The sequence below is a fragment of the Rattus norvegicus genome, chromosome 14, assembly GCF_036323735.1.
Source record: "Rattus norvegicus strain BN/NHsdMcwi chromosome 14, GRCr8, whole genome shotgun sequence".
In the NCBI taxonomy this organism is placed as follows: domain Eukaryota; kingdom Metazoa; phylum Chordata; class Mammalia; order Rodentia; family Muridae; genus Rattus; species Rattus norvegicus.
The window spans coordinates 13,312,399-13,331,183 of record NC_086032.1 but is presented as its reverse complement, the minus strand read 5'-3'; the positions used below and the strand labels follow the sequence as shown (position 1 = coordinate 13,331,183).

The 18,785-nt window shown below is 42.6% G+C and overlaps 1 protein-coding gene across 2 annotated transcripts in view; it reads left to right on the top strand.

The window, feature by feature from the left end:
* The window catches only part of Fras1 (Fraser extracellular matrix complex subunit 1), a 411,526-nt gene that overhangs the window by 175,712 nt on the left and 217,029 nt on the right, over positions 1 to 18,785 (top strand). For both annotated transcript variants that reach the window (XM_039091669.2, NM_001415086.1), the window contains 8 exon segments: positions 4,450 to 4,533; positions 6,522 to 6,623; positions 6,921 to 7,112; positions 11,443 to 11,532; positions 14,001 to 14,036; positions 15,434 to 15,581; positions 16,935 to 17,078; positions 18,582 to 18,716. In XM_039091669.2, the coding sequence (XP_038947597.1) occupies positions 4,450 to 4,533; positions 6,522 to 6,623; positions 6,921 to 7,112; positions 11,443 to 11,532; positions 14,001 to 14,036; positions 15,434 to 15,581; positions 16,935 to 17,078; positions 18,582 to 18,716 (931 nt within the window).

Genomic DNA, 18,785 nt, shown 5'->3' with positions numbered 1-18,785 from the left:
ATTTAACCAGTTAGTGGGCTGCAGGGATGCTATCTAAGCCAGGGCCTCAGGTATATGAAGCAAAGGCCCCATCTCTGAGCCTCGAATCCCACCAACTTCTTACACTATTGATTAATCTAAGGCATTTAAACTTCTTATTTGGGTGGTTTTTTCAAGAGAGGTTATTTGTATGCTGTCTGAGTTTTCACATACTTGAGAATTATTTTCTTGTTTACTACGTAAGAGACAATTTGGAGTCTAGAACTTAGAGGGCTGTAGACTCACGTCCACTGGATTTGGGGTTACAGTGTCACAGAGTTGCCTAAGCTCTGTGTTCTCTCTTGCTTTGACCCTTGTGGCAAGGCATAAAATCCTTTTTCTTGTGCTTCGCTTTTCCTAAATGTGTCCATAACCATCTTCTGATCTCATGTTTGGGACTTCGTTTGAGAACGGGTGTTAGGGGAACCATCTCTTACTTCAATATCCCCTCTCCTCTCACCCGAGGACCAAGGTGATGTATGTTTTCTAGTTCTCTTGTAAGGTGCCCCATTTCCCTTCTGTAATTTACAGCTAGTGTTACCATGATATATTCTTGTAGAATGTTTTAAAACCCTTATAATGCAAACATCTTCCAGGACATTTCTAGGTGAAATACAGTTTGTAAAAACACATTCTGCATGTATGAGAGCTGTCTGCCAAAGATACAAGGCTCTGGGCAATTGAAAATAGAGAGGCAGATTCATGATCACACAAAATGGAGTTCACTGAGGATTTTGAACGTATTGTGGATTTCAGCAAGGCAGGTGTATTCCTACATTCTGAGACAGGACGGAGTCATTTGCTTGTGAACCTAAATGATCACGGGCCATATCAGAATGTGTGTAGCCTTTCTTGAAATCTAGCAATGTATTTAGATAGCAGTGGTCAGCACACATGCTTGACGAATTGAATGATGTTTTCTAACAGGGCTTGGGATCTGTGCCAGGTTCATCTGGTAGGCAGGCTGGTGGAAATAACCAAGATGGCTGACTATAGTCAATCTGAAGGAAGCCTCACACGTGTGGTATCTTCTCTTTCACTTTCAATATAGAGCCCTTTCCTACTTGGATTTTGTTTTTCTAGCTTGGTGTTAGTGAATCATTTCTATTTCAATTTTTCTTTCTATAGAAATATTTATGACTCATAGATTGCTCTACTTTCTCTCAGTCATTCTCTCATTTATTACTTGGTCTCTTTCTTCAGCTTTGAGGAGAACTTCTTAAGTCGATGTTTACCCTTTCCAGGACTGAAGGTTGCAGAGATGAGAGAACAAAGAAGCAGACCTAATTTGCTCTCTTTTTCATAACCTTTAGACTACACTCTCTGCTTCCTTACACTGTCCCCACCAACGCTTGCTTCATCAGACCTACTGTAGGAGGCATAGTTCAGTCATAGGGATCATTCTCAGTACACAGGAAGCCCAGGGGCAAAGCAAGGAAAAGTAAATAGAAAAAAAGAAACAAAGAGGAAAGAGAAATCACTGGAGTTTGTTTCTTTGGGTCTTTTCTCCCTAGGAATGCTGCCGAGTCATTTAACACTTAATACATTTCCATGGTTCCCCTTTGGTTGTCTTACAGAGTGCTCAGCTCTTACTAACAGCTTTGGCTTCAGAGTGAGTAGGAGCTATTTCCCTTTCACATCACCTGTTGTTCTGCATTTGCTCCCCACACCCTTTCCTCATCCTTGCTCAAGAGAAGTCTTGCCTTATTTACTGACTGAAGGATGCCACGATAGTGGCCTACCCTCCACTCTGCCCCCGTGGGTGTGTGGCCAGGTGCTCAGGACTCTGATCTGCTTCATTGGTGTGGCTGTGTTGTGCCGAGATAGGATCTTTCCCATTTCCGCTGCCTGGTCCACTCACATTCTCAACACAAGAAAGCAAACTATTGCCTCTGGTTTGCCCTGTTGTCCCAAGGGCCTTTTCTGTTTCTTTGACTGGGGCTTTAACATTTAGCCACCCAGCTTCCTAATCACTTTCTATGATCCCCTTAACAACCCTCCAGATTATGTCGTGTTGCTACTCTTATGGGCTCTGATTAGGTGTAGAGTGAAAGATATGAAAGACTGAGATTCTGGGATCGCCATCCTGCCCGCCTCACATAGCAGTTTATGAGGACCAAGCTCAGATCCAGAAAGGCTGGGGGTTTGGAGGAGATGATGACTCTTATTTGTAAGAAAAGGTCACACAGTGTCTTATTGTCAGTAAATTCCTGGCAATGACGGGAAGATGGCTGTCACTTCTACTTTATTTGTGGCATCATTGCTCTGATATTCTCCAATGAACTGTGATAGATAGGTATTATGTCAAGAGCTCTCAAACACGATGCACTGTAAACTTCATTATCACAAAAGTCTTTATTTAAGGGCAACCATAATCCAATATAGTCTTCCTGGTAACTCTACCTCCCCAAATATAATCTTATTCACCATATTTTCTAGTGCTGGATTTTTGCAGTTATGGAAGATATTATATTAGATCTAGGGCACACATCTTTCTGAGAAGGGATTGAGTAGTTTCATCTTTGTGTGCTGTACAGTAAAAATGGCTATTGATCTCCGCCATCATAGCATAAAGAGGACAGATAATATATATAGGTATATGGGTGTGTGTCCATACTCCTATAAAACTTTATTTTAAAAATAGGTGGTAAGATGACCATGGTTCATAGTCCATACTGTACTATGTTAGTACAAGTTGGATCATGCATTTGAATGGAGTATCTGAAAGTATAATGTTAGTATTTGTAGTGGTCATGTTTATCCCATGTTGGTTAAGATCGACTGATGGGACTCAGGAGATGGTTTCGTGGTTAAGAACGCTTCTTGCTTTCGGAGATGACCTAAGTTTGCTTCTCAGCACCCATGTAGCTCCAGGGGATGGAAAGTCCAATTCTAGCCTCTGTGGTGATTCGCCACATACATGTGCACATACTTATGCACGCACACACACACACAGGATAATAAGTCTTGACAGAAGACTTAACACTGCGTCTGCCTACTCGGGACAAGAACAAGCACGGCTTCATTCATTTAGCTGTTCACTATAGTAAAGTTACAGGGCAGTGTGATGATGCATGTGTCTACTTCACTTTGTCAACTGAAATTTCTTTGAGGAATTCTGAAGTCAAGAAAGGCTCAGTTCTCTCAGTGCCTATCCAGTTTTCACATATTCTGTTGAACATCAATGGCCATAATACTCTATGTATTAAATAAGAAAACAATCTCCATGAAACAAAACAAACAAACAAACAAACAACCGAAACAGCTGCTCTTTTAGTTCCAGTGGTTTAGGCATTTGCAACAAGCCTATCAGATAGTAATATAGAAACTTGAATAGCAATGCATACCTGTGCCAAATGATTATGGAGGTGCATTACTGACACTTTCTATGAAACGTTGATAGCATAGAACTCCTGTCCCGTCCATCTCAGGTATCCTGGCTTTCTTATTCTTGCAGAAGGAAAACCAGAGTAACTATGAGAGTAAAACCTGTTTCTCCTTCTCATAAGAGAAAGTAGGGTGGCTGTTTTGGAAGGTTCTGACTTCTATGTAGTAACTACCATTTCTCTTAGTCAAGGCAACTTAGTTGGTTTTCTCCTTCTCTCCCTTCTAAATGATCCTCCCTCCAGATATTGAAGAGGGCTATGGGATAGATGGGAAGCTGACGCTGTGTCATCTAGGAAGATACTGTTGCTATGACAACAGAGATGCGGACCTGACTTTTCTGGGGTACTGGTTGTAGTGGTAGAGATGAAGACGAAGAGAAAAGGCAATTGTAGGAAAATCCAGATGTAGGATCTCTGACACATTTCTCCACAGTGCCTGTTCTCAGATCTCTAAAAGATGACTGACTCTTGCTTGTGTTAAGGATGTCTCTAACATGTATATAAACATGGCTTAAATCAAAATACAGATGCATAGTGCAACAGCTGACCTAGGAAGGGGAAACCTTTGCCTTCGAGTTTAGATGTGAGTCAGGAGAAGTACACATATTCTTAATTGTTCATATGATTAGGGCTTTGGAGTTTTATTTCAATCATTTAACATGAGCAGTCAGCCATATAACCTTAGGCAAGTTACAAACCTGTCTATTGTTAGTACTCTCATTAAAGGCAAGAATAAGGCCACCTACCTCAGAGAGTCATGGACAGGACACAGGATATGCCTGGTGAACACATGTATTGTTTTATTTTTATAGTTACCGGTCTTTGATGGTTTTAGTAGAAGGCAAGACATGCATCCACTTTCTAAGGTTCACACCAACCTTGGGGAGACTGCTCCTTACCAGAGCCCTCCCTGGCTTACATAAATGAATGCTTAATGGCAGGATTTGCTGTCCTGCATGTGGCTCAGATGACTGTGAGTTAGATTTTCCTACTGATGTGGATTAATAATTTCATTTGATGGATTGTCCCCTCTCTGGGTGTCAAGGATGAAATCGTCGTCCGGGTCCCTGGAAAATGCTGCTCTCAGTGCTCCTCGCGGTCCTGCTCGACAGCTGGCCAAGTGTACGAGGTAACTGCCGCCTGCTGCACGTGGGTGTCCTGATACACGTTCTTCACACTTCTATCCCATGCCTCCCAACCACGGAACCCCCAACCCTCACATGGGACCCGTTGCCAGGATTAGTAACTCAGTACACAAATGGCTTTTTTTTCCTCTTCAGTACATGAAAAGCCTTTATGAAAAAAATTAAGCTGAAAGGGATTATAAATACGAAAGAATGTGCTGGCACGCCAAACCTAGTTCACAAACCTTGGGAAAACTTACCGTTCACACGCACACTGGGGAGGAGGGGGAAATGATTGCTCACTGACTGTTTATGCTGAGTTTCAAGGATCAGGGGATGACTGGTCCTTTTATTGGGTTTTATGCACTGATATTTGGGGACAGCTTCGCCCTATACACTGGGAAGAAACACAGGGATGGCAGAGTAGACAGCTCAGGTCATTGAGAAACTGACAGTGGAGTAAGCTGTAAACTGAGTGATACTATTGAAACAGTCACACAACCATGCCTAAACTGTGACAGGTATAAAATGAATGGGACCTCAGCAAATTGAGTGAATGAATAAATGCTCTGTCCTGGGGGGTGTTCAAGTTATATGTGTGTGTGTGTGTGTGTGTGTGTGTGTGTGTGTATAATATATATGTAATATATGATATCACTATATATTATATATGATATAATGATATATCATATATGAGCTATAACAATGTCATATATATGATACACATGTACTTATATATCATATATGATATATATGATACATATATAGAGCTACATATCATATATATGATATAAACAACAGTCATATCATTCTGAAGCAGAAAACATATGCAAAATAAACCCAGCTTATTTTCACTCTTACTCACCACTCTAAGAAATTGGGATGATGGCAGTCAGCGGGGACTCTGGGATCAGAGTCTCACTAATTCTAGGTGGTTGCCTTAAAATCCAAATGAAATAACTAGTTAGAAAAGAATCTTTCAGTTAAGATTTGTGTGTGTGTGTGTGTGTGTGTGTGTGTGTGTGTTTCTGTATGTGAACCTTTATGTGTCTGTCTGAATGCACTATGTGCATATCCGATGTTTTTGAAGCCCTGAAGAGCATTGGATCCCTGGAACTGGAGTTACAAGTAGCTGTGATCTCCTATTTGAATGCTGGGACCCAAATCCAGGTCTTCCACGAGAGCAGTCAGTGCTCTGAATCACTGAGACATTTCTCCACCAGTGTGAAACACTTGTCTGTGCTGTATACGTCCCGTTTGGCACAGTGGTCTCATTTGATATTTTTATTGGACAGATTTGTAGTAGGTTGCCTTTTCCCTTCAAGAGGTAGGCTGTGAAAATGTTTGAATCTGTTTGGTTGCAAGTACCAGAAAAGCCCCAGTAAAAGTAACCAAAATGATAATATTTGTTTGAGAAAACGAGATGCCGCCATAGGGAGGGATCTGTAGGAGAGATCAGTTCAGGTCTGGGTGTTACCTTCACATTGGGGGTTTGCCTTAACTGTGTCTCCCTGATGTCTGGTGGATGACTTTTTATTGCCAGAAAGCCCACGTTCACGTATGCATTGCTGCTGGCTGGTGAAAGAAAGACTTGGTTGGAGAGTAATTTCTCTGACCTCCAATATTTGAGTAAACCTGGGAAAATTCCTATACCCTAGGTGCCAGAGAAGCTCCTGGCGAAAAAGACCTAAAGAATGTCCACAAAGGAATCAACCAATAGGGTCTTCCAGTTCACCTCAGCAATCCCAGGTGGTCTCAATGCTTGATATAGGGACTATCATCAGATTACATCCATGTAATCCAGATGCAAATATATTTGAAAATTCGTTATCTTTTTCTTTTAGAGGCTGTTTTTGCATAAGTAACTTTGCTTCTCAGAAATATGTTCAGTGCTGCGGCATGGGAAAATGTAATGGGAAAGTATGCGTCTGAGCTCTGTTTGATGCGTGCGGCATTTGATGTGATGCCCTCTTTCTTCCTCTCTGTCTCTCAGCATGGCGAACAGTGGAAAGAAGATGCCTGCACCCTGTGTATGTGTGACCAGGGACAGGTCAGGTGCCACAAACAGGCCTGCCCGCCACTGAGATGTGCAAAGGTATTTGAAAGCACGTGATTCACTCTTCTAAGCTTGATTCGTTTACAAAATGCATTTTAGTCTCTCGTGTCCTTTGATAGAATCCAAAGCTTCAGAGAACGTGGAAGGAATATTGTATAAAGATACAAAGGGCCTGCCTTCCAGCGGGTGAGCTGAGGTAGAGAACTGCCTCCCCCTCGGCCGGGAGTGGTTGCGTTACACATGGCCAGTGTACTGTGTCTCTCCACCACTTGTTGACTGTGATGCTCCCATTGTCTCCTAGGACTGCCCTTCCCTCACCATTCTCTGTTTCTCCAGGGTCAGAGCAAAGCCCGGCATCACGGGCAGTGCTGTGAGGAATGTGTGTCTCCTGTCAGAAGTTGCTCATCCGGTGGGGTCCTGCGGTACCAGGATGAAATGTGGAAGGGCTCGGCCTGTGAGTTCTGCGTGTGTGACCAGGGCCAAGTGACCTGCCAGACAGGAGAGTGTGCCAAGGTGGCCTGTGCCCCGGTAAGAAGTAAAGGCATTTGCACTTGCCTTGTGGCAGCTCCTCCCAGCAGATGGTGGATGCTCCCTCCTTCCTGGCAGCAGAGAGAAGGACAGGCGGATCGCTCACATTTCCAGGGGTCTCTTAGCAGGGATAGGAAGTGAATGTCACTGTCTGTTCAGACTAGCTTGGAACACTCCCCAGAGCCTTTAGCTATCACTGCATCTGTTCAGATTAGAAGGACTCAGCCAGACGCATAAAGGGAAGGACAGAATGGAGGGCATTAGCCTATCATGTGCAGCTGGCCCTCGTTGGTAGTGGACTGGCCTGTTTGCTCTGGCCTTGCAGCGGTGGTCTGCAGGTGTGTCTGGGGCCTGCCTGGCTCTTTCTGCAATCACACTGGCTGCATCTAGTAGAAAAGACACCTGTGAGCCCTCCTGTGAACTGGGAAAGTAACACACACACACACACACACACACACACACACACACACACACACACACACAGAGAGAGAGCAAGGGGGACCTCATAGACAATTCACTCTGCTGGCCTCTGTGAATTTCTGCTATCTGCAGAATTTCTAGCTGTATATTTTAGGGAAATTACTCCCCCCCCCCCTTTGAACTTAATTTCGACCCATGACTTTAAAAAGAATTGCTTTAAAAGTTTTCTCCTCCTCTGGCCACTCCCATCCGCCTCTCCAGTTTCCCTCAGGGTTTTGAACTTGAGGATACAGAGACTCTACGGAGATCTAAGGCATAGGGGTCAGCAGAGGCTTTTTCCTTTCTGGTTTCTCTCTGCCACTTCCAGCACTGAGCCCCAAGGGTAGCAAGCTTTCAGACAAGACTGTCATTCATAACATTGATATTTTTCGTTTAGCCTCCCACATCTAGGTCTTGGCAGAGTTGACACATACTTACACAGAGACGGTCTTGCCTTCCCTTAGATTTTTTTCACCACCCCCATGCCTTTCAATTTTTTTTCTTTCTTCTTACGTGAGGGGAGTCAGAATGCTTGGAAAGAGATGACAAGAAATTCAATGAGGGCCTGCCTTTTCCTTCTCTTGCTGTCTGGGGCGGAGCTTCCTTGCCTCCATATCTGATGATGTTGGGTTATACTCCAAGGTTTAACTTGTTGAATATCCAAGGTTTGTGAAAAATAACGTGAGGTGGTCCTGGCCGGCTGGGCTTCTCAACCACCTACTCTCAGCCTCCCTTGAGGAAAGTCGCATAACCTACTGTCCCCTCTGGTAGCATCCTTCTATGTGTCTACTGGCCCACTTGATGCAGAGTATCATCTAACCCTGGTGGTATTAGCTAGGCTCTCTGTGTGTACTTGAGAGGAGTGGCTGCTGGAGTTGAGAGTGCCGTGCTCCCTAAGCGGTTTTCCGATGCTCCATTAGCCTATCATGCTCTCCACCGTTGCCTCTAAGGATTGAGGTTCTGGAGACCAGGGTCTGTTTCTGCAGATGTTTAATTTCTTCTAGAGTGTCTCCACACATTCCAATTTTGTGTCATTTAGTAGATCTGAGCTGGAATTACTGCCAGTAGTGAAATTTTAACCAAAATGGGATCTTAAGGAGAAAAATAAAATACTCTTCACCTTTTTTTAGATAACACAATTCTGCTTTGGTTAATGACCTTGTTAAAGCCTGGTTATCCCAATAGCTTCTTAATTTCTGCTTTGCTTGTGTCGCTGGTGATAAAACAATGGAAAAGCATACCATGATCTTGGGAGTTCCTGGGATTTGTGGGAAGCCAGAAATGATTGTCCATGGAGGTCCCCAGGAGCACCAAGGATTATGGAAATAGGAATTAAATGCCTTCAGAGCTCCTGAGGGGAAGGCCTGTGTGGGAGCTGGGAAGTGCACTGCTGGGGCTCCCAGTCAGTTCCACCCTGCTCTTAGAGCATCTCTTGAAACTTTCAAGGCTATTTGACTCCTAATCTTGGAGACCAAGGGTGTATTAGGTATTAGTGCCATGCATCTACACAAAACTATAGAGATCTCAGTTTCTACTGGTGACAAAAATCACACATGTGCCCCACTGCCATTATTGAATCAGCACCAATGTTCTGGATTGCCTTGAAATCAATGTGCAGGGTGGTTTTTTTTGTTTGTTTGTTTTGTTTTGTTTTGTTTTTTGTTTGTTTGTTTGTTTGTTTGTTTTTTAGGAGAAAATGGTGTGATCTTTGTCTTTGATGTATTCAATAAAATCCCTCAACACTGAGACATAAAATGACCAGTGGTAGAATAGCACAATATGAATGATTTCATATTTCCGGGTGTTATAATGTCTTTGACCATAAATTCAGATGAAGTTGTCACATTATTTCTTTCCTCTTAAATGGCCCTAATATTTACTCCTGAGATGTACTGTGCTGGGAGGAATGGCCTGTAGCACTGAAGAGGGATGACTGCTTACCGGGAGGATAACTACCTCTAAAGAGGCCATCCTGTGCTATGGGCATTCAATTGACTTCCAGAGTCATTGTTCCCTGGGGGTTCGGTTAGCCCTAAGGTTATTAAGTTGGATATTAAATAGGTTCAGCAGAGAAGGTGCAGCACATGTTTGATATTGAGAACGCACTGAAGAATGGAATGAATGAGTTTGTTTCACAATTTAGTTCTATTCAAAGCCAAAGTCCAATGCTAGTTGGCGTGTTCCCCGCAGCAATAAGCTGAAGTGTTTGGGGACAGCCAGGCTTCTATAAATAGTAAAGCTGTTTAGACCTCCTTACCTCACCCAAGCTGAATCCTAGCTCCCTGGGAACAGGGCTTCTCAGTATTTGCTGCTCTGTGTGAAGGCTCAGAACAGCCACCCTCCCCTCTCTGTGGGCTGTGGGAGCTCTCCAGCAACCCTCTGCCATGCCTTCTCTATTTAATAGAAGCACACGCTCTGTCTTGCTTCGAAATATTGTTTTAAGCAACTTAGATTACACACATATAAACCCCTTTTATATGCTTTGAAAGCAAATTTCAATCTGATTCTCAGTGATGCCTTCACTGCGTCTGATTCTTTGTTTCTGCAAAACAATTTATATGTAAATACGCCTGATCCCTGTAGCACCCACCGCTGTTGGTCGGCCTCTGACTGGTGTGAATTTTGATGGACAGCAATCCATGTGGCTTCCTTTTTTTGAAATAACTTTTAGGGACTGTCCAGTGTTATAGTCCTGCCTACAGTTTTGTGTTTGTTTTAGAAACGTGTGTTCTTCTTCACTGAAAAGGAAACGTATATTCCATTTAGAAGATCTTGAAGACTCTAGAAGAGAGCCTAAAAATCCATTCTTAATGCTACCACCCAAAGACAAGAAATGCTTTTTACAAACTATTTTCTTTGATATAGAGTTTTAAACATAAACTATCATTGTTTAATATGTATTTAATTTTAGAGCGCTGTTTCCATTTAATATGGTTCCTATACTTTGAAATATAATATAGAGTCCCCATGTTGGATATTAAATATTTAAAGAAACATATTGTTCACCAGAAACTAAATGAGTCTTTAGAAAGTAGATAGTGCTTTGAAGAGCACTCTGCACCCTGCAAGTATCATATATCATTGTTTATATAAAGAAAATTGCAAGCAGAATTTGTGATTTAGTAGTATATTCCCTATAATGTGGGAGCTACAGTGGAATTTAAACTTTCTAATCTATGGAGAATTATTTAGATATTTTTTGAACACCCAGCATTCATTATTTTGAAATAAAAATTAAGTTGAAATTATCAAAACGGAAAGACTCTGTAGGCAAACATCTGTCTTCAAAATGTGGCAGTTCTCTTCTTCCTCCTATAATTAAAAAGGAAGTTAGCGGCAAGTTGGCTAACACTGAGAGTTTCCGAATGGTGAACAAAAATTACTTTTCTGCATAAAAGGATTCCTCTGACTTGATATTCAAATACTAGCTTGATTTGCATGCTATTGTTGCCACTAAGGTTGCAGGTTCTGACTGTACAAATCTGAGATAGTGTGAGCCTTTCCTGTCACTTGTCTTTGCTGTACTATGACATTGCCATGACTACGGTTTCTAGTCATGGGTAGGTAGGTAATTATGGGGTGGCGAGAGCAGAGCGCGTGCACGCATCATCAGAATATGAGAGGAAAAGCACTTGGAGAATACACCGGAATTATGAGGAGACATCCCAGAGGGAGCCAGCTAGGGTGGGTGTTGGGTATGGCTGTGGGTGGAGATGGATTGTGGGGGTGGGGTGCACACATAAGCAATGGGTTGAAGCCTAGAGTGTGTGGAGCTTCTCATTCCAGTCAGGAACCCAGCTGCTTCTCAATTTAGCACTGCTACCTGGAGATGTTAATTTGATGTGTACCACTGCAACTCTTATCCTTACAGGGTGAAGAATTAGTTCACTTAGAGGGAAAATGCTGCCCAGAATGCATTTCGAGGAATGATTATTGTGTTTATGAAGAGAAGGCAGAGATTGTGAGTATCACGTTAATAACAAAACACTATTAAAATTAATAGATCAAAATTAACCTAATAAGGAGATCTTTATTACCCTTTTTTAGACCCATTCATTTTTTTTTTTTTTGAGCTGAGGACCGAACCCAGGGCCTTGCGCTTGTAGGCAAGTGCTCTACCACTGAGCTAAATCCCCAACCCCCATTTTTTTTTCTAGCAAACTATTATTCTTGCACAAGAATGGGCTATGGCTGGAGTTAGGCAGACAGAAAGCTTCAAGTAGAGCCTGCTACTGGTTGAAGACATTGATAGTGTGAGAAAGCAGATAGACAAGACACAGACCAATACACACACACACACACACACACACACACACACACACACACACACACACGGTGTGCTGATGAACACTTGTGTCATTGAGCTGTAGTGGAGGTTTCTTCTTGATAAGATGATTGGTAAGTCTTTCATGCAGGAAATCTAATCAGAGTTGGGTGGAAGTGAGGGAACCGTGACTATCTGGGGATAGACCTGGAAGAGAGACCACAAAAACAAAGGCACTGAGGCAGGTGCTTATGTGACACGTTCAGGAAATTACAAGAGTGGCAGAGGCTGGAACAAAGGGAAGAGGAGGGTGAGTAGTAGTCTAGGAGCCAGGTTCTTTACTTCTGGTGGACGGGAAGTGCCAGGGAGCTGAGGGCCCGGCAGCCATAATTTAACTTAGACAGAATCAAACTGTGGGTCTCCTTAGGAGTTGTTTTAATTGTGTAGGTCAGTGGTTCTCAACGGGTGGGTCGCAATCCCATTGGGGTCAAATATCAGCTATCCTCCAAATCAGATATTTACACTATGATATACAACAGTAGCAAATTTACAGTTATCAAGTAGCAATGAGGAACTGTATTAAAAGCTTGTAACATTAGGAAGGTTAAACCTTGGGTTAAAAAGGAAGTAGTCAATAATGCCCACTCCCTAGAGTCGCTTTACAGATAAGAACAGCAGCATTTGAGGCAAGTAGGATGGTTCAGTGGGTAGAAGTAAACCCACCTTGCAAACCTGACAACCTGAGTTAGGTTCCAGGATCAACTCCCAAATGCCCTCCTCAAATGTGTGCGTAAGTATGTAGATGCTCGCTCTCTCTCTCTCTCTCTCTCTCTCTCTCTCTCTCTCTCTCTCACACACACACACACACACACACACACACACACACACACACACACACACACACACCGAGGCACATGCATCTGGGGCCAGAAGTAAACCTTGGGTGTCACTCTTCAGAGGACACTGACCTTGGTTTTTGTTTTGTTTTGTTGTTTTGTTTTGAGAAAAGGTTTCTCATTGGTCTGAAGTTCACCAAATGAATATGTTGGCTGGCCAGTGAGCTCCAGGAATCTGCTTGTCTCTGTACAAAGTGCTAGGACTACAAGTGCATGCTATACCCTGCTTTTTAAATGTGGGAACTGGGGCTCCAGCTCAAGGCTTTGTACTTATTCGGGAAACACTTTGCCAACCGAACTCTCTCTCTCCAGCCCTGCTCTAGTTTTAAAGCCCATACTTCTCATGGGATTTTGGGATGTTGACAGATTTATCATGTTCTTTAACCTATGATCATTGATCATAAGTACTGTAGCTTCGCTGACCAATCGGAATAGGGTTATAACAATTGAGAGTCTGTGTTGTGACTGGTCTCAATCTAAGCTAACAGGACTCAATCACCTCTGTCAACCTGCCAGAGCTTCTGTCTATTCTAAGAGAGTGATTTAAGTCAACAAGGCAGGCTATCATTTTGAATCCCTCCTATGCTGAGATCTTGAACAAGGTCCCTACTTATTTAGTTCAGATGAAAACAGTACTTTCCTTCTGGGCATTAAGATGATAGATGCAAAACTCTTGGGACAGCCAGTGGCATATCTGTAGTTAAAAACATTGATAATTTTAGAATGTTGTTATCACTTGTCTCATGGTGATATTTTAGTCATCTTCATTGTCTTAAGAATTTAGAAAATTAATGCGTCCCTATAATTGTTGAATTTGGATCCATTTAATAATATTAGTTCATCCATCTCCTTCCCCCCCCCCCCCCTCTCTCTCTCTCTCTCTCTCTCTCTCGGAAGTTAAACCAAACGGAACTAAGGAAAACCAAATGTTAGAAATAAGTACGGATCTCCATGGCAGTCTGGTACCACAAAAATTCAAGAGTTTCACTTAAAAGTTTAGATTCTTTGTCCTCGAATTCCATGTATATTGAGGGGAATTGAACCCATGTGCTTGAGCACAAAGCAAGAATAAAAACTCCAAAATGCCTTCATCCTCGATCGGTATGATTTCCTAGTGTTTGATGCAGACAGATTTTATTTTTAATTCATAAGAAGTTAATAAACTTGCACAGAGCTTGGTGGGAATGGATATCTCCTAATGGGAAAATAAACAGATCCGCCTAATGTTGTTTTTAGTGCTATCATAAATACATTTCTTCTTCTTTTCAGATGTCTTCAAATTCGAGTGAAATTAAGCATGTTCCAGTAAGTATAGATTTTAATTTGTGCATGGCTCCTTACAGAGTTGTTTTAAATAATGATTTGCATGAACTTGCCAGGGGGGACTTGGTGACTTAGCATTTTCATAGTTATATTTGATGGCACTAGGGTTGGAAACTAAGGGTGTTGGGAAAATGGAGACATCTATGCACTAGACTTGGCCTCATTTTTCTTTCCTTGTTCTCTGTAATTGATAGTTACATTTCACTAACCATGGGCACCTACAGGTCTCCTTTACGTTCCTCCTGATGATTTTTTTCCCAGCTTAGACAATTCAGATTGATCTCTGAGGAAACTTGGTATACAGTAAATTATTGTAGGAATCACTTCTTGGGATGGCGAAGGGATCATTCCCCAAGGAACTGAGTGTCCCTTCTCCCGTGTTTTAGTTCTGCAGTCTTGTCTTAAAGACAACAAGGTTATCATGTTTAAGTGTTCATGAATGAGCATATAGGAACCCAGGCTGAATAACATCTCCCCTTTCTCACGACTGTGCCTCCCTGCCCTCCCTGTTTTCTCGAAGTTTCCTATTCACTTTGAAAAGTACTTCATCAAGCTGTTAGCAGTATTTCACATTAGTTAGCTCAGCGAGCATTTTATCAGACTTTTATTTTAAAGCGTACTACTCCCGTTTTCTCATTTTTTCCCCCTCTCTGATAAATCCAGTGCGGCCTATGAAGGGACCTTTGTCTCATTCTGATTTCTAGGGTCAAGTGGATTGCTAAGGAAATTGCTTCTAGAATCAGTATAGATCCTCTGTCAAGCTATTCATGCATATTACCATAATTCAGTTGGCCAGAAGGAATATTTTAAGGAGTGAAATCTCATGGTACATCTGTAGTCACAAAAAAAAAAAAAAAAGAAAAGAAAAAAAAGAAAAGAAAAGACCTGCGGAAGCTTTAATTTTGAGAAGACAATGCCTTTCTTGTTACTCTGACTGTAACAAGAAAATACAGTGTTTGAACCAAGTGTCTCACTCTTATTATAGAGATTGTGTTTAATGGACCTGCTAACCACTAGGTACAGGAATAATGGTAATGCCCCCTGGTGGGTTTTGTTTTGGCTCTGAGGGGTGAAATGTGTTGGGAAACATATTTGAAATTCTTTTTACATATCCTGGTTGCCCAAAGGTACTTCAAAATTTATCTCTTGAGTGTGCTTAAAATCATTCCGTTGATGCTGCACATTAAAAGAAACCAATTAAAAACAAAGATGGGGAAACTATGCTTGCTAAATTCCTGGCTGTCTGAGGGCAGAGTCGGGAGGGTGGGATGCTGATGGCGGGCATCTCCTGGCCCTTGTGGGGGTTTGCTGGTCTACCTCAGAAGTTCCTCTTCTGAGTCTCTGTATCTGTCAGTCACTGTCTCCACTCTTTCCCACAGGAGGGGAAGAAGTGGGAAGAAGGCCCTTGTAAACTGTGTGAATGCCGGGAGGCTCAAGTTACTTGCTATGAGCCATCTTGCCCACCGTGTCCAGTGGCTACCTTAGCCATGGCGGTGAAGGGACAATGCTGTCCCGACTGCACACCAGGTAGGTCCATGTCCCTACTGAGATGATTTTCCTGTCAAGAAAATTCAGAGATACTCTCATTTTTCTTCCAATTATTTTTTGTTGCTCACTTTTGGAGGTTTTTTTTTTTTTCTTCTTGTTTTTTGACAAATTATTCTTGTTATTTATCTTTGCAGAATTTGTTTGACTACAACCACATAGCTTTGGGCAGGTCATTCGCCCTCTGTATCTTGTTTTCTTAATTATAAAATATTCCTTATTTATCTTGCAAAAAAATTTGTATTTAGTCAAATACCACAATATTAAGGACTCATCATGGCCTGTTGGCCTTCTACTTTTGGAAATATAGGAATAATTCTTTTTTTTTTAAAGGTGAACTGTGAAACAGATGGCTTCTTTTGCAGTTCTCAAATGAGGCTTTAAAGTTTCAAGACTCATTAATTTCTTCCAAAAGAAAATTTTATCTACTTGTTTTGTAGTTGTGCTTTCAAATCACCTGGGCCTGAATTAGTTCCGGTTAGTGGTTACTGGCAGGCTCTGCAACTGCCCAGCTCCACTCCAATTTTCCTCTCACGCAGGCTTTCTCAGAGACAAGTGGCATTTCGTCCATTTGTATTTCCTAATTAATTGTTTCCATCGGCAAGCTCCAGTTTCCCACAGAAGCATCTGCTTTCCCCTGTCACCCTTGTTGTGGCTAATCGGAGTTCCACTGAAGAACTGTGTCAAGGGAAACACAATGGGACTTTATATTTAATTATGGTACCTTTGCCAAAGTGGCTCTCCGGGCTTCACAGAACAAATGTTTAGCATGCTATGCGTGAGGTATTAAAAATATCAGGCCCTTGAAAACTTTAAAACCTGAAAACAGCCCCATGGTGACTGTTACCTCTGAGATGAGGGATAATCCTGATTAGAGTGTGAATGATAGTCAAGATTTTGAAGAAAAAGAAATAAAAAGAAAAACGATGTTATTGGTTAAAGATATGACCAGCTTTTAAAAGTTATAGCCTATATCTCTGACCTCCCTGTGCATGGCAGGCTTCAGAAGAGTTTCTCTGATACCATGGATGACTGACTCTGCTTAAGCCCCATAGCAAAGAGGAAATTATACCTCTTTCTCGAGTCAGCGCCGCAGGCAGAGGGTTGAGGGTCCTTCACATCTCTGATTGGAGACGGGGAGAGCCAATGATAACAGATGACGATATTTTAGACTTGGGGAGTCTCGAGTCAATCTGTGTTGTTTCTATATGGAGCCACTTTGCACACAACCTTTATTGTCCTTGGTCCTTCGTATTCCCTGTAATGTCTGTATCCTGGGGTCTCTTCAGGAGGCTGTGGGCTTTACTGAGTTCGCTTCTCTGTTCTTGGTTTTAGTTCACTGCCACCCAGACTGCTTGACCTGCTCTCACTCTCCAGAGCATTGTGACCTCTGCCAGGATCCCACGAAGCTGCTGCAGAATGGGCGATGTGTGCCTAGCTGTGGTCTGGGCTTTTACCAAGCAGGCAGCCTTTGTTTAGGTATGGTAAGCCAGAGGTACAGTTGCTTAGAGCTAAAGAGACTAGCGACGTGATTTATGGTAGCTGAGCCCAAGCATTGTTATGGAAGGGACCACAACGGGAGGAATATACATCCAGAAGCCGCTCCAAGTCATTAGGTGTCTTAGCATCTTCACCTCAGATCTCTTTCTTCTGACCTTTTATAGATGCTCCAGTATTTCCTGGAAGGTGGGAGGTCAAAGCTTTATGTCTTTCATTTTGAAGACTTAAAAGACAGGAACATCACGGTGCTCACTGTCATTTACTGAAATGCTCAGTTAATCCAGAGCAGAAACTTAGAATTGATAGAACTCTCCAAGATCGTTTTCCAGAACTTTCCAGTTCTCCATCCAAGGAACCGATGGTCTAGACAAATTCCTTGTCTCGTGCCATGTTGCACGGACAATTGCTAATGGAGCGTATTATTTACAAGCTATGAGGGCTTCTAGAATGAGTTCAGATGCAGTTCAGGAATTTTGTACATCTGAGGAGATCTTACCTAGGAAAGCTTGGCTTGGTTGGGGCCAGATGCCACCGCCACCCTTATCTCTGATTTGTGAAGTTACCAACCTGTTTACAAGTGTATAGGTTTATGCTCTGGCTGTGAATATTTAACTTCCTGTCCCCTCAGAAGGTCAGGGCGAGGATGAAGCATTGTTAAATGCTTTGTATAGCATCTAGGCCACAGATGAGTCTTATTAAGGCTTAATTCCTTTCGTTGATATTATTCTCATTATTTTCTCTTTCTTGATGTAAAGTCTTCATTCTTTTTGAATGTTGGTGAGGGGATATTCTCAGAAAACAAGTTGGATCGGGAAGATATTAAGGACTAGTAGGTAAATAGAGAAAACCAAGACTTTTGAGCCAGACTGCTTGGTTTCAAATGCCAGTGTCTGGTTGTCTGTTTGTCTATCTGGTAGCTTTTGGCAGATTGTTTAATCTCTGGAGCTGGTTTCTCATTTGTAAAAACCATACCTACTTGTCTGAGTTAGGGTTTTACTGCTGTGAACAGACACAGTGACCAAGTCTTATAAAGGACAACATCTATCAGTCTAGTACCATCAAGGCAGGAGCGTGGCAGCCTCCAGTTGCGCATGGTGGAGCAGCACTGAGAATTCAACCTCTTCGTCTGAAGGCTGCTAGCAGAAGCTAGAATGAGAGTCTTATAACCCACACCCACAGTGACACACCCATCCCAACAGGGCCACGCCTTCTAATCCTGCCACTCCCTGGGCCAAGCATATACAAACCATCTCACTACTCTTTAGGGGTGCTGTGCAATTAAAGCATGTATGCTTCTACAGGCATCGCACAGTGCCTGCTATGACCTTCTTAACTCTACAAACAAAGGCTGTGAATTTCTTGCCCTTTTCCCTTCTACTGTTTGTGGAGCTCAGGATTGGGGTCTGTGAGAGTCAGCCTTGGAGTAACCCATTCCAGCTAACCCACCATCTTTTCTCCCCCCACCCCCTTGTCTGTGGCCAGCCTGCCAGCCCCAGTGCTCCACATGCACCAGCAGCCTGGAGTGTTCATCTTGCCTGCCTCCCCTGCTGATGCAGCAGGGACAGTGTGTGTCTACCTGCGGGGATGGTTTCTACCAAGATCACCACTCTTGTGCAGGTAAGCACTAGGTGGGCTGCAGCTGGCGCTATAGAGAAAGACGCCATAGCCCCCATCCTATCATTAACT